Source organism: Glandiceps talaboti, chromosome 1, assembly GCF_964340395.1.
Source record: "Glandiceps talaboti chromosome 1, keGlaTala1.1, whole genome shotgun sequence".
NCBI lineage: Eukaryota > Metazoa > Hemichordata > Enteropneusta > Spengelidae > Glandiceps > Glandiceps talaboti.
Genome location: NC_135549.1, coordinates 13717342 through 13744841, shown reverse-complemented (window position 1 = coordinate 13744841; position 27500 = coordinate 13717342). Strand labels below are relative to the sequence as shown.

General features: G+C 36.5%; 3 protein-coding genes across 3 annotated transcripts in view; all 3 read right to left on the bottom strand.

The window, feature by feature from the left end:
• The window catches only part of LOC144433455 (aminopeptidase N-like), a 16218-nt gene extending 13035 nt beyond the window's left edge, over positions 1 to 3183 (bottom strand). The window contains exons 1-3 of the mRNA XM_078121780.1: positions 2546 to 3183; positions 1583 to 1853; positions 577 to 697 (exon numbers count right to left, since the gene is read on the bottom strand). Coding sequence (XP_077977906.1) covers positions 577 to 697; positions 1583 to 1853; positions 2546 to 3183 — 1030 coding nt within the window. The remainder of the gene's footprint in view (positions 1 to 576; positions 698 to 1582; positions 1854 to 2545) is intronic.
• Positions 3184 to 12710: 9527 nt separating this feature from the next.
• Positions 12711 to 22579, bottom strand: LOC144433446 (aminopeptidase N-like). The gene is made up of 15 exons (XM_078121767.1): positions 21957 to 22579; positions 20738 to 21008; positions 20260 to 20380; positions 19821 to 19975; positions 19197 to 19310; positions 18485 to 18625; positions 17766 to 17897; positions 17146 to 17324; positions 16885 to 16982; positions 15807 to 16144; positions 15322 to 15413; positions 14614 to 14724; positions 13875 to 14249; positions 13273 to 13351; positions 12711 to 12863 (listed from the first exon to the last, which is right to left on the bottom strand). The coding sequence occupies exons 1-15, from the start codon at positions 22577 to 22579 to the stop codon at positions 12711 to 12713; spliced, it is 2982 nt and encodes a 993-aa protein (XP_077977893.1).
• Positions 22580 to 24364: 1785 nt separating this feature from the next.
• LOC144433436 (aminopeptidase N-like) overlaps positions 24365 to 27500 on the bottom strand; it is a 10923-nt gene continuing 7787 nt past the window's right edge. The window contains exons 12-15 of the mRNA XM_078121757.1: positions 27077 to 27187; positions 26268 to 26624; positions 25825 to 25903; positions 24365 to 25275 (exon numbers count right to left, since the gene is read on the bottom strand). Of these exons, the coding sequence (XP_077977883.1) occupies positions 25123 to 25275; positions 25825 to 25903; positions 26268 to 26624; positions 27077 to 27187 (700 nt within the window). The 3' untranslated portion in view covers positions 24365 to 25122. The remainder of the gene's footprint in view (positions 25276 to 25824; positions 25904 to 26267; positions 26625 to 27076; positions 27188 to 27500) is intronic.

The following is a 27500-nucleotide window of genomic DNA, read 5'->3' as shown; positions in this document are numbered from 1 at the left end:
TCAATTACAAGACACATTCACATAGTGTCAGAGTTAAACCAAAAAAAGTAGGTAGGCAGTCAGTCAGTCAGTCAGTCAGTCAATCAGTCAAGTCAGTCAGTCAGTCAGTCAGACAGGCAGGCAGGCAATCAGGCAGATAGTCAGTCAGTCAGTCAGTCAGTCAGTCAGTCAGTCAGTCAGTCATCAGTCAGTCAGTCAGTCAGTCAGTCAGTCAGTCAGTCAGGTAGACAGTCAACCAGGTAGGCAGTCAGTCAGGCAGTCAGTCAATCAGTCAGTCAGGCAGTCAGTCAGTCAGTCAGTCAGTCAGTCAGTCAGTCAGTCGTCGTTCACTGCTTTCGATAGTGGCTAACCATGTTAATGCAGTCACGCCAAACGGTTCGGTTCAGTGCCATATATATAATATAGACAACAATACGATATGCTAATGTGTAGAAAAAAAGAATGCTAGCTTGTTGACAAAGCTAAGTAGATAAGTCTAACTACTTCTGTCTTAAACTCCAGTTACTTCTTCAGATAGAAACTATATACGTTTACCTCGTTGGTGAAAACACAATGCTTTGTAATTATGGACCTCACCTATCTTTGACAGAGAATACGGAATGCCCATCAAATCTTCGAAGTATGCTAAGCTTTTCACGCCTGTATCCAGAGCTAAGGTAGTTTTGTTAAGTCTGTCTTCTGCTGCCCATACACGAAACTGGGGAAAATAAAAAGTGAAAACCAACATATTATGTTTCCCATATAATCATCAAGCTAAACGTTGTTACAGACTGTCTCTAAGTGTGTTTTCCAACTACCGTCTATCGATTTAAAAGTACTCTCCTATTTACCAGTACATATATTTGATATCAAATGCGCAGTTGGGGGACAACTGTTGATTAAATATAACGGAGAATGACTTGTAAAAGTTGTGTGAGAAATTGTGATCTTTTAATCGACGCAATCCTATGATTCATCGTATTGTAATGAAGGTCATACACGAGTGTATAATCGAGCCCTATTAGTATTAAGATTAGGTACTTATAAAACACTTAAGTGGCATTGACAAACCATCCATATCTACTCTTATTGTATTTTTTTCCACCGATAAAATAAAAAAAGAGTAGTTTTCGAGTAGCATCAGTTTCGTAACTGAACCTTGCGATAGAGTAAATCTAAACAAACAAAAACGAAAGTTCCCGAGCATGCGCACATCATATTAAATAGTCTTTTCTTGTTAATTTCAGGGTTCCGATTTTCAAAATGAGAATACCAATTAAAACATTTGTATAATGAATTAATCACAGAAATTGTCTTAGAAGGTGAACCAAAATGAGAATGTGAAGAAATATTTAGTTGTTTTGAGAAATAGTAATTTTTAACTTCCTTTCCAACTTACATATTAAGTGCTGCATATTGTCAAGATATATTTTATCATTCTGTTTATAGAGGTTTTTAACACCTGGGCATGACCTTTGACCATATCCTTTCTTAAAATTCACAATTAGTGACCCTTAGAATAGTATATTCTTGGTTCTAAGCCATAAAAATACATGTAATCCAATTGCCATCAAGTAGTATATGATGAAATCTCTGTACAGACCTTGACACCTGCACTTGTGATAGCCTCTTTGCAATGGAAATCAGACACGGTAATAGCCACCAAGTAAGTGGGCATAACCGGTGTTGTATTGTAGTACGCAGTATTCCATTCACCGTCCGTTTCATTCTTGATATTTGGCATATTGGACAAAGCCGATCTGGTGTTCCGATGTCTGACAACAATATCAAACGAAGCTTTGAATGCGGGTTCATCGAACGACGGAAATACACGCCTAGCATGAATAGTCTCAAGCTGACTTGCCAAGATGTATCTGAAAGGAGACACATTTAAAACGGTTCATTTCATTAAAAAAAAGAAAGAGAAAAACTGGGTCTCAACAGTCAAGCAACGCCATGTTTGTTTGTCTCTTTTCAGAGACGTTCCATTGGCATTCATTCTCAACAAAGTGGTACTAGGCTAGACTACCTCTTTCGTTAACCCTTCACCCTGTTTCCTCCGCTTTTGTCCGCTGACCGTAACCGATCCGATAAATGATGTGAGCATGTTTATTGTAATGTTCCCGCCCTTTAACAGCCAAACGAGAATTTTCACTCGACTTGAGAAAAAAAAGTAGCACATAGAATAACTTGCACTTTTTAGTTTGTTGTTGGAACACTGTTCTCAATGAAGGAAGTCGAACTATGTAAAAGTTACGACCTGGGTGAGGTGTACATGTGCTAGTGAAATAATAAACCATGTTATGGGAGGGTTGGCATACATGTAAACAAACACACTGAATGATTCACTAGATATGAAATCTATCACCGTCGACACCAGAACGTGCTTCGTTCAGCAATATACAACTATTTGCCAGATGTCAAAGTAACTGATCATAACGTAGCAAGTCCCAGAAAGTCTACTAACATCTTCTGTAAAATTTGACTTTTTTAAATACTTAATTGGAAAAGATGGGGTTGTAAATGTGTGGAAATGGTGGTCCGGCAGTATTTATGCATGACTTACCTGATTTCTCCCCCTATTTGGTATGTTCCAATATACAATGCCATGCTGTCCGAATTGTTTACAATCCCTGAATAGTTCATACATACATAGTACTGTTTACCACTCTGTAGCTTCTTCTTAGTTTGTACGATAAAGAAATCGTATTCCTCATCCGTAGAGATACCCTTCACACCCATGTCTTCATTGGTGTCGATTTCATTGACTCTCACCGTGTCTTCATCAATGTTCAGTTTCAGTGCATGTAATGTAATGACATTGGTCGATTTCTCGCAGTTTATAGTGATACCAACCTCACCGTCAAAAAAGAACCGTTTATCGTCGTCATCTTCGTCCATATAAGGTGTAATCTTAATTCTGTAATTGGTTGGCTTGAGGTTATCTGGTAATCTACCTCCAAATTCCCTTGGATCATCTTTTGGCCTTAAAACTGGAAGGGCTTTGTCGTCAGTCACTTGTGGACACCCATAACCCGGGTGAAGAAAGTAAACCATTAATATGACAAATATCAATAATAAAAGAATAATTGCGATGGCAAAACATAGCACAGGGTACCCGATGAAAAATCCTTCCTTGCTAGGCTTCTTTTTCGGGAGGTATTTGACAGCTCTACCACCGGCTTCAGTGTCCCCCTTCGCCATGTCACACGATTAGTTCGGAGTGGTGCACTAATTCTGCATGATCATCCAAATGCGGTGACTTCCACATGTGCTAAGTGCGTACACCCCTAGGTCACAGTATACCGTCCTGACCTTTCCGGCTTTATATAATTGTTAGGACCAAGAAAGTATAATCATAGCTTTTAATATCATTGTTGATATGCGAAAAAAAACAAACCCGCCGGTGATGACTGTAATCGTTCAGCGGGAAAGCCGTGATAAAATACCGTCGTGTCAACAATAAAGGTCGGCCATGATCGATTAAACCGTACACAGTGAATTGAACGGAAGGACACTACCCACAAAGCAAAGAACTGGATAAATGGCAGCGTTCAAGCAGCGTCCGGTGCGACAATCTTGGACGAGTCTTGTGTAACTGTTAGTACCCCGGCTTGGCGATGTCTTCCTCTCTGTGTGCCGTATGTATGTTTGTTTGTTTGTCTGCAAGTAGCTTTTCCAATTCAATTAGTGGCCGACGGCTTGTATCGAAGCTATTATTATTACATCAATGGAACAGTTTAGTATTTCGATTCTTGCGAGAAACCACGAGCATTATATTGTGTTAACCAGACATCACCTTCAGTGACCTCGCAAGAACCCTGGGTCATTCTGTTACGTTTGACTTTTGCCGCAAGCATATCCTCAGGTGACCAGTCTGTCAAATCTGTTAGGGAAAATAAATGTATGGGATCATGACCTATAAGCTCTTTTGACTTATGACATTAAACATAATGCCAAAAAATGATACTTTTTACCTTAATGAATTCTATAATACGTCCATATGATGTATTATACGTCTCTTGCATTTAGACCGTTGAATAACAATACAGATGTACAACTGTTTCCATGGTTTCAAGATTGAATAATTACGAATCATGAAATAGAATATTATGTGCGAAAAATGATTTTTTTTATTTGTTGTGACTTGTAATCCTATTAGAGTTTATTTTTTATCAAAGGAGTGCCATATATCGGGAATTAAATCATAGATTATAATTACATGGTATGCGATAAAATGTAAAGGTTATAATGGCGAAATAAGATTACAGCAAACAGGCGGTGTTCGTCATTGATTAAGGAGAGTTGGTTAAATGAACGAACATAAACCATGCTGTCACTGTTAAGGGGATGAAAGTGGTATTTGTGAGGCGGCGTTAAATCCTGTATAACGCGTCTTACCATAACCATAAGCTTGTGCTTATGAACAGGCGGTAAACATCCAAATCAATTAAGATGAATTAGTTTATACTGTATGTGCTGTTCCGGTCAAGTCGGCGGGATCAATAGAGGGTTGTTTTCCATAGCGATTTATTATACATTGAGAGTTATGTATACGTTTCATTCAATTCCTTTTTTTTGTAACATTTATATTAGGGCCCTGGGCATCGACCAGAGATTCCAGGGTAATATTTTTTTTCATTGATTTTCACGTTGTCACATTTCCATGACAATTACATTTGTGCATGTCACAGCTGAGGAGGAGAAGAAGGATGGATGTAGGACGGGATGAGGGAGGGAGGGAGAGTGACCTACTGCGTGTGGACCTCCAGGATTGTTATGACCTTAGATCCATTAATAAAGTAAAAAGAAACCAAATTCTCCAACACGTTTTAGAATATGAATTTGCCAATTCTGCAAGTTCATTTTCTAAATTCGTACTATGTAAAGTGTATTTGGTGCGACAAGGTAAAGAGTAATGGTGACCCTAAGTTGCGTTCATGCTGAAATGGTTCAAGTTGAATAAATATTTTAGACATGAACTAGCTATAAAAATTATATAGTCAACATTCGCGCCATTAAATCCCACCATTCAAATCACGATGCAGCAGACACTATTGATGTTTTTAAATTCTTCCTCTCTTGCATAACTTGAATTCTGAAGGTCGTTGGTTTTTCGTTCAGGAGCCCCCTCCCGACAAAATGAAATCTTCATGTGGATGATTAGATAGCTTGTACATGCAGTCTTGGAACTTTAGGTTCAGGGGATGACAACAGGAAGATTCCCTTAAAGGATTTTGTAAATATTGATGTCATTTCGTTTCTACTGATGAATAATACACATTTTCCCCAATCATCAGGGTTAGGATCTCCCGAACTCTTATTAAAAATTGAACTGTATTTTGTGTAGTTTCTTTTTCTTAGGAAATAATGATGCCATTTTTTCAGTCTCCATAGCAACGGATTTCCTCTCGAAGATAGGATAATGATTGATTGCAGCAATATGAGGAGTACTGCGTGTAATGTCATAAGAAATACGTTTGGAAAATTGATTAATCTCGTAACGTTGTACAATGGATGTCTTCTTCATTCGTTGATTTGTGACATCTCAAAAGCCCTGTCAAGTAACGATCCTTGACTTAATCAGCTGACATGTAATTTTTTTCTCTCAGTCTATCGAACTTTAACTCACGCATACCGCGAATCAACGTGATAGAAGTATTGCCTTGAGCAATCATGATCGTTTGGCATTCACTGCCATATCACCCAGTAAACGTTTTCAAGCTGTGTGTGGTACAAGGTGAGTAGAAATGACTGTGATTGAAACTAATCACACCAAAAATACCTATGACATTCCTTTTGGTATGATCTGTACAAATGTCATTACGGTCCGTGAGCATGAACTTTTCAGTACCTCATATCAATTGTAACCACGATGACTTGTCTATGTGTGATCCTTGCACTCAGCTTAGAAGGGTGTTAATGACTTCGGGAGAGCACACGCCGTTTTATCAAGTACCCACAACAGACAGATTTCTTTCCATTAGGTAAATAGCAGGAACCTGGGAATTTCTGCCCTCCTTGAAAAAATGAAGTAACGTTTTGATACGAAATCGCGAGTGCTTATTGATAGTATTATCAGATTTGTACAGTGCCTGTCAATCATAACGGATTATACCGTTGTCATAGTAACCAAAGTCAGTCCGTTGGATTGCAACGGAATTCTGATAATGCTGTATAATTTTTGATTATGGAATTTATGTGAAATGTACACGTAGATCGAACACAGTATGAATCGTGAAGTAAGCGGATATGTACAACACGTCTGAACAATAATAATATATCCGTATGCACGCGTTTTGAATGATTTCCCAATATAGTAGTACACATGACTAATCACGGGTAAGGGTGATCTTTATGCCTGCTTCCTTAACGACCAGAACATATAGTTCTCACAGAAATGCACAAGAAATCTTCTAACAGTATATTGAATATTTGTTGCAGAGAAGTAATCATTCAAGATCACATGGAAATGTTAAATTCTGATGCTAACTAGGTTATATATATGAACATTATATCTGTACATCACGCTTTGCAGGGAATACAAATGAAGGCCAATCATCAGCATGAGAGCTTATTTGACACGTGCCCATTCTTTATACTTCAATATCCGATTTTCTTCCAACTTGCTCTTTCCCCGTGAAAAAGCTCAACCTGAGCATGGGGTCCAGACTTAACTTACACTCAAAAAACGCATTAAAATATGACAGAATTGCATATCAAATATGTTCCACACTATTTCAAACGTTCTTTGTTCGCATGCTTCTCTCTTTCTTTTTTTTTTTTTTTTTTTTTTGATTTTGGAAATCCCATTCAATTGGTATTTTTTCACTGAATTCAATTTTTAACCTGTGTCTATTTATACGACTGGTACAGTTCGTATATATCTACAACATACTCTCTATTTATACATTTTTGTATCCGATTCTGTAAAATAACGACCTGTCTAACCTGACCTCATCTAACCAATTCGGGTAACGCCCGCATACAGCTGGACCAAAGGGATATAAATTGACAGAATATATTTATTACTGTTTACAAACAAATCGTCTTGTTTCAGCCCACTTGACCTTCTAAAAAAACATCTTTTTACGACAGCCTTCTGTTAACACTCTGCTGTGTTTATAATCGAAATACCTACATGTATCACCGGGTTCTTGTCTTCTTCTCTAAATAGTTATAACTCTAGGCACATACCAGTTGAATGACTGACGTCATAATGCGGTGTTAATTAAAAAAGTCTAGATATTAAAATCAAAAGTACTTTCCTCCAAATCGATAGCCATATATTTGTGGATAAAAAAAACTGAAGTGGGACCATGAATAACTCATCGTATACATTAATTCAAAAGAAATATATGCCTAATTGTTATTGCAAAGTGTTTGATTTTTTCGACAACTATACATTTTTTGAATTTGTATTGAAAAGTACACGATAAGAATTAATTTGACTACTCACTCGCTCCATGCCTATCCGTTTGTAGACAAGAAACATTTTAACTTCTCCAATCAACCATCGAGAGACTCAATATACGTTATACGCTCCAGATATTTACTAGGTAAAGTGACTGTTTGTGCAGACTGAATTAACAGGATACATCGTAGGATTACAGTGGGATATATACAACGATTAGGGACTCGATTTAACGACATCAATGTCCATTTCTGTAAATAACTCCTGGATTAATACAACCAAGGTCCATTATACGAACTGTCGATGTCTGCTACGAGGCGACGTTTTGTAGGATTATGTACAAATGTTATGGAACACACACACAACCCACGGCATATGTTATCGACCTTTTCATTAGCCCTTGTTTTCCTTTTCAAATCTAAAAAAAATCGATTTCTCAAAATGTATTGATCGACAGGTGAATGCTGTCTTTTCTGTTATCATATTGTATATCGTATTCTGAATAATCATAATAATGCGTCATCATTTGTACATTTTGCGCAAATTCAAACTCAAAATTGGAAATAAAATCACTGGTTTATTTTTACTGCCTGAGTTAATATGGCTTATCGAAACACAACGCACGCAAAACAATTTAGATTCATTCGGGTATTAGGACGCCTAGGGACTCTATCCAAATCAAAATGAATACTTAACCCGTATTGGACTAAATGATGACTAATAAATGAAACACAATTTACTTGCACACATGTTTCGGATTTCAATGACTAAAACCAGTTTATTTTAGGCTAAAATGGTAAATATAAATGTTATGTTAACCTTTTCAAAATGAAAACTAACAGCTATAACCTAACGAGTAATGCGTATTACTAATGAACGGGAAACACTGCCTGCTATATGGAGTAGGCACTATGTTTCTCTTATGTATTTTATTGATTTTCTGGAATTTGCCCCGCAGTTTTATATATACACCACATGCTTCGTTCACATAGTACTTTGTTGATGGTTTAGAAATGTGTCAAGTCGTCAAAATATGTCCAGAGCAGAGCTCTTCGACTTTTCCCCATACAATGTAATAAGAACATCATATACAACGATTCAATGTAAGTTTGAATTTCTACCACAAACGATTTTTTTCTGATTACCAAATACTTATTTACACACACACACACACACACACACACACACACACACATGTACTTGTGTATGTCTGTGTCTATGTCTGTCTGTCTGTCTGTCTGTCTGTCTGTCTGTCTGTTTGTCTTTGTGTGTGTGTGTGTTTGTTTGTTTGTTTGTTTGTTTATTTGTCTGTCTCTGTGTGTATGTGTCTATGTGCAGTGTCTGTGTGTTTATGGATCTGTATTCATGTTTATGTGTCTGTCTGTACATGTCTGTCTGCCTGCCTGCCTGTCTGTCTGGCTGTCTGGCTGTCTATCTCTCAGTCTGTGTATGTATGTGAGCTTTTGTGGTCACATCTCTGCGAACAGTAAGGGTACATTGTATCTGGTAATCAACTATGATACAAAAAATATTGATAATGACGTGTATACTTATACGACGTATTACCTGAAAGTTGACGTCACCGAGGTCAAAGTGCCAATGCTATCCAAGACGTTATTGGTATGGTAATAATGTATATCGAAATTTTCTCTCCATAATTATTACGAACGGTGATGACATGATACAGTCTTAGTCCACGTACAACTCTGTCGCTGCTGAGTTGTAAGCAATTTGTGTGCTTCACTATTTAACGAATCCCCCACTTAGAACACTGATCAGATTTCAATATCAGTAAATTAATATGGAGCTACACCATGGTAACAATTATATTCAACAATAATCCCTGATTGAAATTCTATATATAGCCATCGTCATCAAGCAACTGATTCGTTATTTGTATGGTATAGTACGTAGTAGATTTATTTAACAAACCATTTGGATAAACCACACATACATATTCATATTAGAGTAATATTAAAATTTTCCAATTCAAAGACTGGTCTATGAATTTTGTATATTTGAACCCTTTTTGGTAGATAACTTCTGATTTACGAGGCTATGGCTTGAAAAAGCCGGGACGCCACGCTGTCCGTTGTTTCCACCTTGCGTCATGTGATTTTGTATGACGTCATCAAAATATTATGTCTGCAAAAAGGTAAAGCAAGGCCATGCTTTTATTAGAAACTAGCCGAGGATAAATTTGAACAAAGCGAGTCCCTTTTCTATTTTGTTCACTTTTTGTTGGGTGACACCAGCTGATTGGGAAACCAGATCGTCATATGACCGTCCGTGCATAGATGTTGGAGAGAGACTAGACACCTAGGATGATCGTCCATGCGACTCTCCTGCATCTGTTCGTCAATCCGCCACTAGTGCATGTAGTATATTATGCAGACTGTACTTGCATTAAAATGAATAACAGGTGACATATCACGTGTAAGCACAGTATGAAAATCACTTTGTTCGCGTTTTGATCAAGTAAAGCAAAAAAGTGGAAAGGTGGTGATGATGTATGCTAGCCTATTTGATATAGATATTTGTTTTACAACAACAACAACAACAACACACATGAGCATCGATGTAACTAGAGACTATGCTTGGCTATGTAAACATACATTACAAGACATGAGTTTGCTACTCTCTCTTGTCAGTTCTCTTCAACAAGAGTTGACGTTCACTGGGTAAGAATGTAGAATAGAATAGTGTCGAGTAGACTAGGCCGACTAGACTAGACTAGACTAGACTATACTAGAATATATTATACTAAAATAGACTAGACTATACCAGAACACACTAGACTAGGTTGTAATGCCATGTCATTAGATGTAGCTATACTCATGTATAGTGTAATGGGAGAACAGCGCGCAGCGGCGATGACTCTCGTCCATGGTGAAACGACGTAGGGGGCAGTATAATCACAACATGCACAGATCATTTACCCCGGCTGTCATTTCTAGACCAGCGTTTACGTAAATGCACACCCTTTTATGCGATTCTATGCATATGTGGAGTTTTTCTTCACAACAAATAATTTCATTGTTTTATGCCACGAGAAGGGCATCACGAACAAAGAATAAAATGGCATTTCATTTTTCTCCTGACTCAGAGAAATGTAGACACATACATGATCTGATTAGCGTCTGGTCAGACGTTGGCTAGTCCAATTTAATCATCTTATCTTTCCTTTATATTTGCACAATCATCTAACGTTTTCATCTTTATCTTCGGCCTCTACATCAGATTGAAAATAGTATATGTGTATCCATAGCAACAGGTAATACACCCGGTGGGTATAAAAAGATTTTACCTAGGAATAGATATCAAGACTAGACTGAGATAATAAGTTGAGTTAGTTTTATTACAGAATTATGGAATTTAACAAAACTGGAGTTGAATCCTTGTCATCTTTCCTTATTCCTTAATGAAAATAATAACATAGGATATTGTATCTTTTTTTGAGACTACCTACGCGTAGTCTAAAGAAATATAACCATGGTTACTAAATCGAATGTAACCTGAGAAGGAAAACTTGTTTTGAAATACTTCATTCATAATTCAAATCTGCCATCAGATTACTATATAAAGCTAGCCTGGAAGCCATACTCAATAGACGTTCCAGGATAGTTCACTTTTATTATACGTTCTAATACGACAGAACCGATCGACATGATAACAGTTAATTGAATATTTATTATCTGAATGTCAAGATCTGTATGGTTTCTTAAGTTACAATTTCACTATTGTATTTGTTATTTTGTGCTGGGTATTCGCAGATCATATATATATACCATGCACGAACAAAGTTGAACAAACAATATGAAGTGATATACTCTGGTCGTTCTACGTCATGACAACGTGTGTTTACGTCACTGGTTCTCCTGTGTTCAAAATATGACACAAAACATTCAAAATTGCTATTATTTTCCCTGATTTTTCTTTGATATTACTGGCGTTGGTACAATTATGTTATTCTCCAATATTTTTCTTCATTCAGCCAGAAAATACTTGTGACCAAAGGGTTGTCACTAGTCGTCGACAAAGGCCCCTTAGGTCACTCGTATTTTCCTTGGCTGAACGAAGACAAATATTGGGGAATAGCATCTATATATATATATATATATATATATATATATATATATATATATATATATATATATATATATATATATATATATATATATATATATATATAATAGTCAAATTAATAGTCAAATTAATAGTCTAATAATCAGTTGTCTAAGAAACCCTTTGCTTAAATTTTGGAATGCATTTCACAACTAACAATTCGTCATTAATATGATATGATACATTGGTACAATATTCACCCTAATCAATTACAAAAAGAACTATATTTTAAATTCATATAAAATCTTCCTGAATTTATATTCCTGAATGTATAATTCTCTGTATGAACTAACAAACGTCCTTATTTCAAAATTCCGCCTAATACGGTATCGTGTATTGACGACATTTGCTCGTTATATCCTAAATCCTGGGTTGTGCTCTCGGCTCTCGGGTATACGTAGGTAGTGCTTTTGGGCTGGGCTCCATTGGGCTGGGCTCTTGGGCTAGGCCATTCGGCTGGGCTGGTCTCTTAAAAATGAAATGGCATTATAATCAACAAAAGTAAATTACGATAAATTATAGTAAGGATTGCGTTGTTTTTGTCTGTAAATTTTCCAAAACGCTGATGCATTAACTGGGGTGAACCGGAATATTCTCCTTCGGAATATTGTATTTTTCTGGTGAATCCGATGCCAAAAAATGTATAAAATGGCAATGAGCATCATGAGTAACCATCCCCACTCTTTGCACTTTGATGCAATAAGATATGCTATGATGCGAAATTGTGCAGGGAGGAGCTACTCATTTTATACATTTTATTGCATGGCCATGGGTGTGGCCAAAAATCACTCATCGGGAAAACTCTCATCAGGTTCCACTCCCACCCCAATAAAAAGAACATACTCCTTAATTTGACATCAGTTTATGCCTTTGAATCAGTGCTTTGAAGAATTAACAGACAAGAACACAGTTACTGCAGTTTATAAAGCAATCTTTAGTATTATAGCTTTAAAAAAGTACTTTTTATTGATCAATTTCTGTATTCAAGCGCCCATACCGGCCCATCAGCCCAGCCCAACTACCCAGCCCAGAAGCCTAGCCCTGGTTTTAGTATAGCTCTACGTGTTTTGTAAAAGTTTCATCCAGTTTGCAGCGACGTTCCCTGATTAAAGAGCACACTATGATTGGAAATTAGTTCGAAATTGCAGTCTTTTTTAATGCTACATTATTATAATGGATGATCGTAAAAAGATTACTCTCTCGTTTTATCTGCCAACCATTCCTCTAAATCATTATAATTTCTCTCCATCCATCTGATGTTAGCTTTAACTTTTCGAACAGCTTTGTAGAACATTGCGACTTGGTCATCTGGCATATCGTTGTGTTTACGAGCAAAGTCTTCAAGCTGAAATGATAAGTCATCCATTTATAAGTAAACGAATACCTGCAAACCAAGAAACACAAGTCTAACGCTGGAAGAATTTTTTCATTTTTCGGAGGCTGTTGACATTAGAAGGTATACATACCACAATGATAAGATTGAATGGATGTTTTCTGAAATACATATATACTATAGCATTACCACGGTCTGTTTCAGGTCTTTGCATTCTTCACACCACAACAGGTACGATCGTGCTTCAGTAGAGGTCAAACTATTTTTTATTTTTATTTATTTATTTTTTTTTGGGGGGGGGGTTCCGTTTCGGAAACTTTTTTTACACTTGCTCTTGCAAGTAAGGTTCATTTCAGTCAACGTAAGAAACTCTAGATATAGATTTTTAAATTTGAATTTTTGGAGAGAAAAAAGTGCTTACCTGCATTTGTTGTGACTTGGAATTCATCCTATCAGCTAACTCCCAGATTAATGGAAACGATTTACTTCCATCAGCATCTCTGAAAGAAGTATGATATCCGACGATTACTTTTGTAGTCGCTGGGTTTGTGCTTACATTGAGTAAAAGACATGTACAAGGGTGCATGACGATACACGTGTACAGAAAGTGGACTATGAGTGACTGTGTGAAAACCGTTGCCCACATACAATCCAATTGAACGCAAGCTATACATACATATGAGGGGAGCCGATGTTTTTCAGAAGTCCATAGCCAGTGCGTGAAAAATCGAAACTCTTCCCCCAAAACCTTGCACAAAATAACTGATCACCCCCCCCCCCTGTCATTGCATTATCTACAGTTATGAAAAATATCGGAGTAAAAAGGATGACACTCTCCCAAAACCCTGGCCCTGACACCCGTACTCAGTTGTGTCTAATACAATCCATAACTCCGAGTCGGAAATGAGAAAAATAACGTCCTGATTTCATATCCGTAAGTTGCAGCAAACACATAGATAAAGAGTCATTCACTATAATTCTAATTGACGTTAATGTGTAAAGGAATTATTGGCAAATGATTACCTTGCACGCAAGTCATCGAAGTGGTATATGGAAAATTCTTTAGCGACCATGTGTCCGATTGTAGATTGCTCTCGCACTTTCTCGATGACCTTATAAAAGTCGATGTCTTCGTCTACTTCTGATATTGAAATGACAAAGTCAGAGTCCCCACCTTCAGTTACCACGGCAGTTTCGTTTATGTATCGTTGGAAATAATCATTTAAGTACTTCTGTAGCAACCACACTTGCTCTGTACAAGCTAAACCACTTGTGATGTCATCTATAAGTGATTCGTCTGTCGTCTTTTTGAGTTCTCGGTAGGCGAAATCCCAATCATCTTGTCCGCCATGTCTAATGGCGGTACACAGCGTCAACGCTCGTATATCTGGAGGGATTCTGGATGGAGTAATTTAGACAATACACAGACAAAAAGAAAAGAAAAGATTCAGTGATTTTTTAAAAAAGATTAAGAGAAATTTTGTATTCTTATTAATACCGTGGATTATCGTTGGCTCATTTCCGTCTTCTTTGGTAGTGATATCACGTTGAAATGTTATCATAACTTTCTACCACACATGTAGGTATTAGCGTTAATATTTCACTAGTCTAGTAAAGTATTTTGTGGACTGTAGCCATTAAAACCATGGAATCGTCATTTTAGCCAAGCATCCAAATATTTTGATATAGTCGTTCTCGAGTTTCGGTTCGAAGTTTAAATGATGGAAAAAATAATTGATGGCGAAGATTTACAATTATTTACCCATTGTTCTGTTTGTTTTTCATCCAATCGGAGTATGACTTTGTGGCCTTTTTGACGCAGTCTTCATCATTGAAGTCACAGGAAAGCTTAATGGCTTCTACCTTTAGGTGACTGTGTAAGACAAACAAATGTCAATATATTATATGTGATTATTGTTAAATCACTTACTGTGATACCATAAATATTGATTGATTGATTAATGAATAGCTTGTTTTTACCTGTGGTAAGCTTATATTGAATTTGATTTGACATTGTACAATGTTACCTTTTTTTGCTAACTAGGAAATTCAATCTAAACAGCCACGTTGTTGTGTAAGTTTTCTATTTCGACTTCTTTCCAGTATTTGTACATCACCTCAATATATAGCTTTATTACATGTAACTACAACAATGAAACCCGTCATCTTGAATGGTGCATTGTGGGAAACGTGGTAACTAATACAGGTTGAGTAACTGTTTGCGGCCACACAATCTCTCGACCCTTGCGGAAGGGTATCATTCCAATCGCACCTAATTACAGTACAAGTACTATTATCACAACTAGAAATAATCAGAAAGTCTTATATCCATCTGAGCAGGCTCAGTTTAAATTGAAGATTTGCTATTGATATGTGCCCAGTAACGTGGAAAGGACTCTCATGGAAGGATATATCTCAATACAATATACCCCTACCCTCTACTGGTACATGATGTCTGGTGGCTACTTACTATTTGACATGGTTTTCATCTTCATTGTCAGATTCTTGAAAATTCCACCCATAAAGACCATAAATCGGTTTTATCAGCTCTCGACCGTATATCTACGAAAAGACAAAGAACATCAACAAACCAATCAGTATCCACATCACTCCCTATCCCAGTACTGATAACGATCGTTAATCATTTTCATTAGGCAAAAAATATTTAAAACATTGTTTGTTTCCGATAACATGATGACTTCAGAAAATAGGGTAGATAGGTCGGAATTTTATATTATTTTATTTGGGGGGGGGGGGGATTGCCTGAATGCTAAGACCAGGAACTCGTTGGTCACAACACTTCTTCTGCTATTATAGTTTGATGAGGTGTAAAAGAAGCAAATGAAGACAATTACATGTTAAGTAGACACTTTGACAACAGTAAGTTCATTTTTTGTTTCCCATCAAAAGAGAGAAATGGTTATCACGGCTGGTAACTTAGATACGATGCAGTACCTCCAGGTTGCCGTATGAGGGCGTTTTCTCAAGCATGTTTCGTATGTATTCCAGATTGGAAATAGCTGCTTTCCATGGTGAATAACCTTCTTCGTTTCCTAAATAGTCGGAGACTTCAAATGCCAACACAACGTCAACGTCGCCAGATCTCGCGAGATTGAAAACGTCATCGATCAACGCAGCCCTGTTCTGTATTGGTATTTTTTCATGATCTGTACCAAGTTGTGAAATCAGTTTACTCCAGTTATCAAGGTCATAGTTGACTCTGTAGTAACCATGTTGGTAGATATTCCCAAGTACCCAATCATCAGCTGTTGCACCGTTTAAATTGAAGGCACCTGGAAGGACATTTTGTATAAAGATTTCATTTGAAAACAGAATGATACTTGGGTTTCCAGATCAAATGTACTGACATAGGTTCGTTTTTTTATACAACATGTACAGATAAATACATGTAGGCCTACATCCAGGCAACAAGAGAACGTAGATTGCATTCCCGACGTAATTTGAAATCGTAGAAGCCTTATGAATGTCATCCCCTCTGTACCACTTCTGAGTATTTTTTCACAGTCTCTATTTCCAGGGCCCAACCCATAATGGAATTGACCAACACCCAACTCGGGTAATCGAACAATTTCTGCTGTTGAAGTATTAGTTTTTCTTTCTTTAGAAAACATTGATTGTTTTGATTGTATAGAATTTACATGTAATACTCTAAAAGACTTCATTAGTAAACTGACACGTAAAACCAGGGTTGGCACATAGACTAGTGATTGTATGGCTGACTTATCAACAATGGCTACACATGTAAATTGGATCAAAAGCTAAATTTACAGTATCTGTTTTACTATTTTCTGGTGAATACTTGGTTGTTGTTGTTGTTGTTGTTGTTGTTGTTGTTGTTGTTGTTGTTGTTGTTGTTGTAGTACTAAATGAATTGTTGCTATCATGATATCGTTCATTGATGTTCATACGACTGTTTTATTTTCTGTTCATGATGTATCACTGCTGTAGTTATCCTTCGCAGAAAACAAAGCAATTACTTTTATTTTAAAATTTAAGATCAACGTATGTTTACCTGTTAATGTTCCATTCAACCATGCCAACGAGGGACCATTTGAAGGTGTCAGTGATTCACCAGCATGTATGTATGTCAAGGGAATGTACCAAATGTAGCTGCAAAACACGTGTCATAAATTTAAAGATTAGAACATGTTTACAAACTATCAGTAAAATGATATCTTACTCAATTTACACAAGTCTTATCCATTGACGTTTACATGAATGACCACACCTAAAATCCATGTAAGTTGATACAAATATGTACAGATGGCCTTACTTTAAATCTTCCGGGGCGTCAGGGATTTCATCTTCACGATCCAACACGAACATTTTCTGTTCAATCATTGCCGTAGTATCATCTTTACGTGTGATAGTCACCACTGGAAAGCCAAGTTGTAACAGCCATGGATCCATCACTTCTTTCATATCAATATTGACACCGGATTCCTTGGCAGTCTGGGGGATAATAAGAAACATAGCAAAGCGTCTTCCAGTTGTCTGATAATGGTTTGAAAAGAAAATACACTTGGCCACATCATTCAAGGTTTTTTCAAACTTCTTTTTGTTTGAATACCATTAAGAAAATGACCCGAACTTTCTTCATTGATATTTTGGATTTTCGTTCTCATTTTTATGTACTATTCTTTCTCATATCCGCTATTCATCATATCATATTTTGTAGTTCTTTCCTTAGACTGTGAAGAACTCACAAGCCATTGAATTGAGCCACGATGATTTCCCCTATTTGGCAAAACAATGCTGTCTAGTTGCTCTTCAAATGATGTCATGGTGGTAGAAATAAAAAAATGTTGTTGGGAGTCAATCCCCCCCCCCGAAATCAAATGGTTTACCCCTTATAAAATGAGTGTAAAGACATAAAAGTACACCTGTAGATACCTCAGTAAGTGCATTCCACAAATCATAGCTGTATGTATTTCCGTAGCTATACTTCCTGAGGTAACTTCTGAATGCATCGTAAACAATGGTGTCTCCGAGGAAACTACGCATCATCATTATAATTTGGGAACCCTGGAAAGCAAACAAGACAGAATGTTACATTGACCAAATCACGGGAGTAACCATTGATGATGTACATTGTACTTATGTGATGAAATTGAATATGGTCGCCACTGCACCTCGCCCTCTAGCGTTCTTTTATATAAAGCATGAGGAAACCGGAGTACCTGGTGAAAACTTGAGGCGTTTCGCTTGATCAAACTGGATACCCCTTTTCCGTGACGGCTAGTATCTAAAGGTGCATATTAGTTTGATTGGACATTTTCTTTAATTTAATGAAACCCAAGCCGGTATTGGAGGACCTAACCCAGACTGCAGTAGTAAGAGGTAAATGACCTTACAACTTGGCCGTTGATATGTATATGTAATAGTGTAAGCTGTGTTAGTTGTGTCACATTATCACTTATCGTGTTTCAAAGTGGAACTTTTTTGTCCGGATTTTTTTCATTTAAAATGTATTTTGAAGTCTTCCAGTGAAGCATTCTAAAAAATTATGTCTTTGTGGGAAATACGAGAAAGTGCTACGAAATAGATATCCATCACTCAGCACAAACTCCCCTCCCTCTTCATCATCATATGTTCAAAGCTTTGTTACTTACTCTTTCATACACCCTAGTATCGAATTGGCCCCAAAGATCCTTCTCCCATCCGACATCTGGTCTAACAGTGGCATGTGAATCACTACTGGCATCATCGTTAAAAGCCTTGATAGTCACACTGTCCTGGTAAAACTGGTCATACTAAAACGAGCAAAATACATGTACATGTATCCTTACATTCATAATCACTTTACTTGCTGACATCGGTTGATTATAGATAGAGAAAACACTCACATATAATTTGCATTGTGCTCATTTAAAGTTTTTTTTACTTAATACTTTGTATCTATCAAGAGTGGAGAAAAAATAAGGAAAAAATATTAACTCATTATCTAATTAGGAAAATACCAGTTTTCAGATGACTGGGTCAATCATAACACTATAACACTTATTATCTCAACCAATTCGTGAATCGATAGAAAATTCTTGACCCCTTAAGAGCTGACAACCAATTTTTAGGGTAGACTTGTATGTAGGGTAAACCAAGTCCTCTAAACATCCAGTATCAATACAATTCCACCTTATGATTTGTTGTTTAAGATTTTAATGCGGTTGGAGTAAACGCGATATCATTAGTGATTTGTCTTTTTAGTTTGTCTGTTCATGTGAAATGATCACCATGTGCACTCACACAAAGAATCATTTTAGCTGGGATTCTATGTGGTAACAGCGTTAACGACTAGGTGTTATTTGAACATTGGTGAAAACTTACAAACTCCCACTCAGGTAAGAATTGGTCAATGGCGACGCACTGAAAATGTCTGGCAAAGCCTTCGTTTAACCAGGTATCACTCCACCACGCCATAGTCACCAAATTACCAAACCACTGTCGACAAATATACAATAAAAGTTCAGCGAGTTTGCTTTCGCTTAATTTGGAGGGTGCTCTAGTTGTCAAGTCGAAGTGAAGTCGCAATTTAAGTTTGAAGCGATATTAACAATGAGTAGTGCCAAACCATTTGCAGTATTTGAAGAAGTTCGAACTGTGCATACAAATCCATGTCTGTATATATGTATGTATGTATGTATGTATGTATGTATGTATGTATGTATGTATGTATGTATGTCTTTATGTATGTATGTATGTATGTATGTATGTATGTATGTATGTATGTATGTATACTATGTATGTATACTATGTATGTATGTATGTATGCCTACCTACCTACCTACCCGTCTGTCTGTCTGTCTGTCTGTCTGTCTCTCTTTATCTTTTTGTCTGTCTCTGTTTATCTTTTTGTCTGTCTGTTTGTCTGTCTGTCTCTCTCTGTCTGTCTGTCTCTCTCTCTCTCTCTCTCTCTCTCTTTCTTTCTCTCTTTCTCTCTCACATATTTACCTTATGTACTATTTCATGAGCTACAACTCCTGCTACGCTTTGAACCCTTACTGGCGTGTGGACATTTTTATCATACAACATAAACTTTTCTTTATACAATACCAGTCCCCAGTTCTCCATGGCTCCGAACCTCAACACGGGGAGAGCAACCATATCTATATTGGGCGTAAGTAAATATACTAAGGAGATGAATTTCGAAAATGTGGATAGAGGAAAGTCTCATGTATATGATGCGAGATTGGTTGTTCAACCTTTAGTCACATGCTCAAATTCGTTCTGTAGCTAATTAATAAGAACTGAAGAAAACCCTACAGCAGAACTTTGTATGTTTCGATAGTATGCATTACTGAATTCATGATACAAATAATGAAGCTTTCAGTTATATATGTATTAAGTATCTTAAAAGTTTTTAAAAAGTAGAAAAGTTTGTTTGACTTACCAAGTTTTGGAAGGGAATATGATATGTTCCACAGATTTTCGAAGTATTCCAGTGTTTTAACACCATAATCAAGACTAAAGTCTGTCGCATCTATCATTTCTGGCCTTGACCATACACGAAACTACATCGAAAATTCATGCAAATGTCAAAATTAGAAGAATTACATAGCCATACAACGGATGCCACTTGTTTGATACAGATGAAAGCATTTGGTTTTGCACAATATGTTTCATCAACAATTCAACACTGTTTAGTAAAACTACATGTATAATATGTCTATCATATTGCAATCACCACTTTTTGCTCTTATATTTGCATAACGGGTATTTAATAACAATATATCCATCATGTCAGTATCATCCACGTACTACTACGAGCACACGACTTTTTCTACGATTGTGGATTTTTGGGGTTAAATTCCAGTGTACGATTATTCTCAGATCCGATATTATGAACTCTTCACATGTTGTACATTTACCTTGACTCCGGATTGTGTTGTCTTCTCTTTATAAACAAAGTCTGACACTACTACAGCCACCAAATAATTAGGCATGACAGGGGTTCTGTCGAAGTACGCAGTGTTCCAGTCACCGTCAGTCTCGTTCCTGATTACCGGCATATTTGACAAAGCTGATCTGATGGTTCGATGTTTGATGATGATATCGAAGGTAGCTTTCATTGCTGGCTCATCGAACGATGGAAATACCCGACGACCGTAACTGTTTTCGAGCTGACTGGCTACGGCATATCTTGAAAGAAAGTGATCACCATATCGTTATGAGTTAAATGTGTTTCATGACCAAGACTGGCCAACAAAAGAAAATCGTCTTATAGAGTAGCAGGCAGAAGTGTTTCATACGTTTATACAACAGAGTACGTGTTGAAGATTTTTTTTAAAATCCTTATGCACAGTTCTCTATCACTGCATCGGTATCTTACAGCAGCTGGACTTGGTTTCAGTTTCCCATCTCAAGATCAAATATTTCGATACAACTTTTTCGAGACTTAGATCTGCGAATAATTAAACTGAAAGACCTGATTTTTGTTTTCAATTTTATTTTTGTGTAACTATTGTGAACCGTGAGAAGCCTCATGAGAAAGTCAATCTTAGTTTCTAATGGAATTACTCTCAGCAAGTAACATATAACTTAGTTTCTCATGGAATTACTCTCAGCAAGCAAAATATAATCACACAGAGTGTCGAATTTCAAGCAGTACAGCAGACATGTACAAGTCGAGAAAAGCATCTAGTCATATAGCGCCCCCACCGACTGCTATTGACCTATTCATGACTGATGACTGAACGAGGTTACATGATTATAACCTAGTTCAGTCAGACATGAATAGGTATATACATAAATCAGCCTTTCTGCAAGTGCTAATAATACTTTTGACGCAAATTCTTAAACTGTATTGAAGAAGCAGCCATGGATAGCATTTATTCGATAAATCTTGGCGGTAATCCTTAAGTTACGGCCATGACTGTATGACCCGTGACCTCAATTGATCACTCTTTGCTTCCTTTTCAAGTTTGGACATGCATGACTGTGACATGTACCGGACAACAAAATTCAAAAGTTTCACAAGAAGCTGGATATAATATAGAACAGGAATCGACGAAACTGCGAGAGAATTAAAGCTAGTATCTGTCTATTGTAGATGTAATGTGAAAGGATTTGCAGACTATCTTATATTACCTTGTATCGTTTCCAGTTTGATAGACATTCAAGTAAAGTGCAACTATGTCTGAATTATTTAGTATTCCTACATAGTTGATAGATAACATGTACTGTTTGTCAGCCTCTAACTTCTTCTTGGTTTTGATGATAAGGAACTCATATTCCTCGTTTGTAGAGATATCCTTCACACCAAAATCTTCATTGGTGTCGATTTCATTGACTCTCACCGTGTCTTCATCAATGTCCAGTTTCAGTGCATGCAATGTTATAACATTGGTCGATTTCTCACATTTCATAGAAATATCAACTTCCCCGTCAAATAAGAACCGTTTATCACCGTCTTCTTCGTCCATATATGGCTGGATCTTAATTCTGTAGTTGGTTGGTTTGAGAGTGTCTGGTAATCTACCTTCGAATGGTTTCTGTGTCTGTGGTTGTGCAGTTGGCAGGCCATTGTCGTCTGCATTTGGACAACTCCAGCCTGGATGAAGGAAATAGACCAGTAATACCACGACTATGAATAAAACTAACACCAGGACAACGACAATACAAAGAATGAGATACTTGATAAAAACACCATTCCTTTGCTCTGCAGGATACACCTTGCCGTCATTATCGACATAAGAGTCCCCCTTCGCCATGGCACGTTGTGCAGGCGTTACACTATACATCGACTTTTGTGAAAGGCCTTACAACTTCATGTAGGGACTGGTCATATTTCTTAACCCCGGGTTTCAATATATTGAAATATAATTGGCCCTCTTTACTCCCGTGTCTCTTAATCTCTCCACTTGATAAGCATAGTTCCGTCTATCAATATACACCTCGCATATATGCGTCAAGTGGATATTTTATTAGAAATGTACAAATGCCCCACAACCTGACATTAAATCGTCTCTTAATATTCGGCCCTTTGTAATAGAAGAATCCAGAACAGCCGTGGGGGGTTTTCTGTATGACATTTATTTACACTCTTTTAGATCCAAATACCAATAACAGATGACAGATCTAGAACGCATGTAACTCTGCGCACTGGGTGTCCCACTCATTTTTTTATTTAAAAAAATATCAAACCGTTATTTGCAATTGTGATGGTTGTAACTCCTAACACTCGGATGACATACATGTACAGTGAACTGTCCCTAACACTTTTCCCCATGAATGGTTTTAAACTCGTTAAAGGTTATTTATATGTGAATGTTTTATACAATAGGCTCTCATATACTGACGTGACCCGGAGAGTGGAATGGACCAGACGTTGTGAATGACTTTCGCATATTGATTAGTCTGCTGGTTACCTCGCCTAAGGACACACTTGGTGAATGGGCATTCGAATTTTCTCATATCTAAGGCAGGCGAATTACTACAGAATATCTGTTCTATTTTACACTCTTTGTTATAAAATTTGCCACTTATGTAAATTGGTGCATAAAATCCTCCAATGCTAAGCTTTTATGACAATGACTGTGTGTGTCTCAAAGACCCAAATGTTAAGCTTGTATGACAAAGAGCTCGAGTGTAATACCTAAAACGGGAACGACCTATCGAGGTAGTCGGTAAATCTTTCGTATATAAGTATAACACCTGTTCGGTGTTTTGCCATAAAAGTAAAGTTGTATACATACATACATACATACATACATACATACATACATACATACATACATGTTACATACATACATACATACATACATACATACATACATACATACATACATACATACATACATACATACATACATACATACATACATACATACATACATACATACATACATACATACATACATACATACATACATACATACATACATACATACATACATACATACATACATACATACATACATACCAGACAAGTTCACGTTGACTAAACTGGGCATCACTCAATCTGGTAATCAACGATAACCTATGTAATTAATTATATCTATAAACATCATTTGTACGTATGTGCTTTGCTTTATTTCAAATGCTAAGGCTTCAAGCCCATCTCATAAAAATGTAACAATACAATAGTGAGAGAGGGAAATACAATGCTTATAATAATCAAAGAAAGTGGCAGAAGAAAACAAATACATACACATGTATGTATGTATGTATGTATGTATGTATGTATGTATGTATGTATGTATGTATGTGTGTGTGTGAATGTGTGTGCGTGCGTGTATGTATGTATGTATGTGTGCATGCGTGCGTGCACACTTGCATACATGCATATATGCATGCATGCATGCATGTATGTATGTATGTATGTATGTATGTATGTATGTATGTATGTATGTGTGTGTGTATGTATGTATGTGTGTATGTATGTATGTGTGTGTATGTATGTATGTATGTATGTATGTTTGTTTGTTTGTGTGTGTGTGTATTGAACAAAACATTCACGATTGTTGAAAGCTTTATGGCTGAACAATATCTCATAAATTTACGATTGAACTAATTCATTGTACATGCTAATAAAGTGAAACTTTTTTCTTTTTATAGGGTAAACTCTAAAAATCTTTGAGGAATGAACTCTAGTCTATGGCCCTTGTATAAAGGCCAAAAATAATATAAAACGTTCTCAAAATGAATAGTTGTGGGGAGAGGGCGTGGGTAACTCCAGAATCCCTTACGCTTTAATATGCTTGAACCTCGCTATTTGGTTAAGATGTTAAGATCAGAAAAAAATATATCTAGTATTATTGAAAACTAACTACTGTACAGAAACAATAATTCAAACAGGAACAAAGTTCTATTGGCGAAGATGCTATGTGGCGAAATTATCAATACTAACTTCATGGACGAACGCGGTACTAAATATCCCAGCATTGAAATTCAAATACCATAAAGTTTATGAATTCCGTTTACAACTACAGACTGTCAAATAACAGTGACTTTGGTTTTGAATTTAAAGAGAAATACAAGTGAAACGAGCTCCGTTTAAAAATAACAACTCGCTTAAAAAATTATATAAAACAGCTTAAAAGGTTTAAAATTTGTCATAAAAGTTTTGTTTCTGTAATCGCTACAAATTAAATTGCATTTATATAAAGTAATGTAGAATAAATGCATGTACAAACACAAGGGTGTTGGAAAAACAAAAACACATTTTAAAAAAATTAAAAGTTGAAAATTTCTATCTCACTACTACAAATCTATGGCCAACTCGTAATCTCAGGAAGGCGAGAAACTGCAATGATTACTCTCCCGCTTTTTCTTTCATCCATAACTCGAGATTTTCATAATTCTTGTCCATCCATCTGATGTTAGCTTTAACTTTCCGTTGAGCTTTGTAGAACTCCTTCACTTGATCATCAGGCATATCGTTGTATTTACGAGCAAAATCTTCAAGCTGAAATACAATCAAGAGTGATACAAACGTACATTAGGCACACACAAAGGATGGCCAATATATATACATTTGTATATACATTGATTGTCACATTTAAGGTGGGTCTCATTTAGACTGTAAGGAATACCACGTTCCATTCTATGTGAGTGGATTCTTGATAGGGCAGCACAACACGTCTCACATACCAGACTATGTCTCAGTTTTGTTGGGGGAAGGGAATCGCTATCATTCCAATTGTTACAAAATATGTGCTATGTGATATACTGGATAATCACCCCTTCCTACGTACCGCCACTCCACTACAACTAATACAACAAACAACAAAACACTAGTTTCAAACTACTGATATTCAAAATAAAGGCAACCTTGATTAATTTGTTAGATGAATCTTTGAAAGTATAACAGTATGTGCTGTAATGAGTATAATATGTAATTGAATAGAGATCACAGGTACAAAGTATCAATCATCGAGGAGTATTTTAACCTTACATATTATGATTTGTTTTTAAACATTAAGATCTAACTTTACGGTAATACATTTTTTCTTACCTGTGCTTGTTGCATCTTTAAATTCATCTTCTCTGCTTGCTCCCAAATTAATGGAAAGACTTTACTTCCATCAGTATTCCTGAAATGAAATTATGTAAGAACATATTGGATTCGTAGTTATTGGTTAATTCATTGTGTGGTGATGGTAATTGATACATGGGGTATATATGTACGTGCCCATACTTAGATACAAGTTTCATTCATTCATTCATTCATTCATTCATTCATTCATTCATTCATTCATTCATTCATTCATTCATTCATCCGTTTATCCAACAATCTATAGTGTTCTATCACAGACTGTAGATCCAGCACCAGCAGAATGTTCTCATTCCTCTTTCGAGCGTATAGATAGTTGTTTATCCTCTATTTCACTTCATATTTCTATTCTTTATGAAACATTCCACGATTCCATCAAGGAACTTGAAACTGTAAGTACTCACCTCTCACGTAAGCCATCAAAGTGATATATTGAAAACTCGTTTGCTACCAAATATCCAAGTGCGGATTGGTCTCGTACTTTCTTGATGATTTTAAAGACATCAAGGGCTTCCTCCCCCGTTGTCGGAATGGTTGAATCCCCTCCAGCAACAGATTGGTTGAGATAAAGTTGGTAATAGTCGTTCAGGTATCTCTGCAGCAACCATGCATCTTGTGTACATGCTAAAGCACTGGTGATGTTATCTAGAAGTCCATAATCTGAAGTTTGCTGAACTTCATCGTAGGCGAATTTCCATTCATTTTGTCCACCATGTCTGATAGCAGTACACATGGCTGTTGCTCTTATATCTTGAGGGATTCTGAATAAATTAATATAGACAATACGGAGACAGTGCTAAACGACAAATTTGGGTTTTGATATACATACATTTGTCTTTGTGCAGTATATACACACTTTAAAGTAGGAGTGACATAGTTCAAATCAATTATTTGACAAAAATACTATCAGTTTGTCTTTATCTTTATCACAAACTAAGAACAGGCACAGTTGGCCCTTTTTAAAGCCCAACGATGGTGTTTGGTTGGTTGAAATGATATAAGCTATATTTGACTCTTATTTGGTAATCATATATAAATCTTTATAGGCTTAGGACATTGTTGTGTCATGTTCACGGATATCTCACGGTTACTAGCAGACATGACAGTGATGACAACATTGTGTAAAGGGGCAAGACGCCACCTTGCTCTAACACACAGCTTTAATTTGAAACTTGAAGAATGTTCCCCAAGAATGTTTTTATTGTTTCATTACCCGATGTTTTCCGTGTCTGCCATCCAATCAGAATAAGCATCTTTCGCTTCTTTTACACAATCTTCATCGTTAAAGTCACAAGAAAGTTTAATGGCTTCTATCTTGAGGTAACTGAAATGAATAAACCAAAGAAGATGTGGTAAACTGTCGTTCATATTTTCAAAGTTAGGAATGTGATGTATACACACTGTATGTATGTATGTATGTATGTATGTATGTATGTATGTATGTATGTAATGTAATTACATGTATTCTGTCATACTCCGTCGTGTCTGATGGACTATCTTTCAACATCTGATTCAATAGTTGTTGTTTCGAAACGACAATCTGAATCTGACAAAATGTTTGTCAGTAATTTACTGGATCCAAATTAATCTTCCTATGTTGTTGTATTTCAGACACTTTAAGCTTGCATGTTGAGTTT

Coding starts and splice junctions, on each gene's coding strand:
- LOC144433446 (XM_078121767.1), bottom strand. CDS start 22,579: ATGGCGAAGGGGGACTCTTATGTCGATAATGACGGCAAGGTGTATCCT. Junction 19,311..19,820: donor CTCATGAAATAGTACATAAG/GTAAATATGTGA, acceptor ATTTGTCGACAG/TGGTTTGGTAATTTGGTGAC. Junction 16,145..16,884: donor GTTGAATGGAACATTAACAG/GTAAACATACGT, acceptor ATGTCCTTCCAG/GTGCCTTCAATTTAAACGGT.